General features: G+C 39.0%; 1 protein-coding gene across 1 annotated transcript in view; it reads right to left on the bottom strand.

Moving 5' to 3' along the window:
- The window catches only part of Cps1 (carbamoyl-phosphate synthase 1), a 105,799-nt gene that overhangs the window by 70,445 nt on the left and 33,519 nt on the right, over positions 1-1,835 (bottom strand). The window contains exon 12 of the mRNA XM_031368864.1: positions 678-776. Coding sequence (XP_031224724.1) covers positions 678-776 — 99 coding nt within the window. The remainder of the gene's footprint in view (positions 1-677; positions 777-1,835) is intronic.

The raw sequence follows: 1,835 nt of genomic DNA, 5'->3' as shown, positions 1-1,835 counted from the left end.
AGAGAGAGAGAGAGAGAGAGAGAGAGAGAGAGAACTTTGTCCTCTCAAAGCTTGAGGATTGTTGTAAAGAAAGACAGAAAGAGTGTAGAAGCCAGAGCAGTAAGAGTCTACAGTGAAATGTAGTTTTCACAGATACAGCAGGGCAGTTGTACATATGAACTCGAGATAGTGGCAGCAGCATACACAAGGCCTATACAAGCTCAGGAGAGACAAAATGCCAGAATGGAAGGAGAAAGTAGACATGGAGTCCCACCTTTAGTTGAGAAGCTATTGAGGATTAATTGCTAGGAGGAAAGTCAATTTTCTTTACAGGGGCCGTGAGAGTGAATGGCCACACACACAAGAAAATATGGGCACCACATTGTATTTGGTGCACTTAAAAACAATGAGGACACACAAAGCTGAGTGTGTAGGGAAGGAGGGCGGATCTGGGAGAAGTTTGGGAGGTGTATCTCTATGATTAAAATACACTATGAAATGCTCAATGAATTAATAGAAACATTTTAAAAATTTTTAATGTAAGTTCCAATAACTTACCAAGAACAGATAACAGAAAAATATAATGCTGCTGCTCATTTTTCATAGACATTAGTATAATTTGCATCATTTTCTTTAAAAGGTCATCACGTGAGAGAATATGTGACTCACAAACCAAAACCAAGTCCACATCTACTGACCTCGACGCGAGATGCCACCAACGCTGGCTTGGGCAGAACTGAGGTAACTGTGGTTCCTTTGCCCTTCTTTATCAGTGAGAAAAAGGAATCAAATAGGTACTGGAAAAGAAAAACAAAACCAACCAGTTACAGACTTCTGAACTTAAGAGGTCTCTAACAACACTGCTCAGTTGAGTGGGAGCTTCAGGAGACCTCTGTGGGGTTTGTTTGTTTGTCTTACTGTAAGTTCTTCCATGATTATTGAAAGTTTTGTTACTTGTTGGTTTTAGTTTGGATTTTGGGTTTGGTCCAGTAACTGAATGTCTACTCTTATCAAATTAGGCCAAATAAAAACTTCAGGGAAGACTAGAAAAGAGTCAATAGATGAGGGTTCAATTAGACCACTAAAAAAAAAAAAAGCAGCTGGGCAGTGGTGGCACACGCCTTTAATCCCAGCACTTGGGAGGCAGAGGCAAGCGGATTTCTGAGTTGGAGGCCAGCCTGGTCTACACAGAGAAACCCCGTCTCGAAAAAACCAAACCAAAAAAAATTAAAAAGCACACATACACAAAATAAACCTTTGGAGGCCTTCTGGGTTCTGTTCACCTCAAGTCCTATGAGATGAGATGTTTCCTTCAGTCAATAAACATGTCCCATACTGCCTTCTGAGAGTATCAAGTGTTTGCTTCTTTAATTGCATACCATTCATGTGACTCAAATTCTAGCCGAACAACACTTGACGCTATAGCGCATGCACCTTAAAGTTGGAAATACTGTTATTTCTAATTTCTGTTGGCTCTAAAACATGACCCTAAAAGATTATCCTTAAACTTTACTAGTGAGCTTACTTACTTCTGTTGCTTCACTAGACATGACAAACGTCAACAAAAGCACTCACTTTGCAATTATTTGGCAGGACCAAAATAAATAAATAAATAAAACAGCCAGTCACAATGCTCAGATTATATGTAATAATTGCATCTTTCCTAATCTGAGGTGCTAACATGGTCTTACAGCTAAATTTTAAATTAAAGACAGAATATTTAGCATGAATTTCATGGAGACAGTAACCATTTTACTGCTTAGCTTTCTTCAGGTTCATTGTGAGTAGTTAAAACCATACTGGGTTAACTATTGTGAATTGATACTTCCAAGCAATAGGAAGGACAGAGGGAAAAG

The sequence above is a fragment of the Mastomys coucha genome, unplaced genomic scaffold (assembly GCF_008632895.1).
Source record: "Mastomys coucha isolate ucsf_1 unplaced genomic scaffold, UCSF_Mcou_1 pScaffold14, whole genome shotgun sequence".
NCBI classification, from domain to species: domain Eukaryota; kingdom Metazoa; phylum Chordata; class Mammalia; order Rodentia; family Muridae; genus Mastomys; species Mastomys coucha.
Note: the sequence above shows the minus strand (reverse complement) of the source record. Positions and strands in the feature narration are given on the sequence as shown.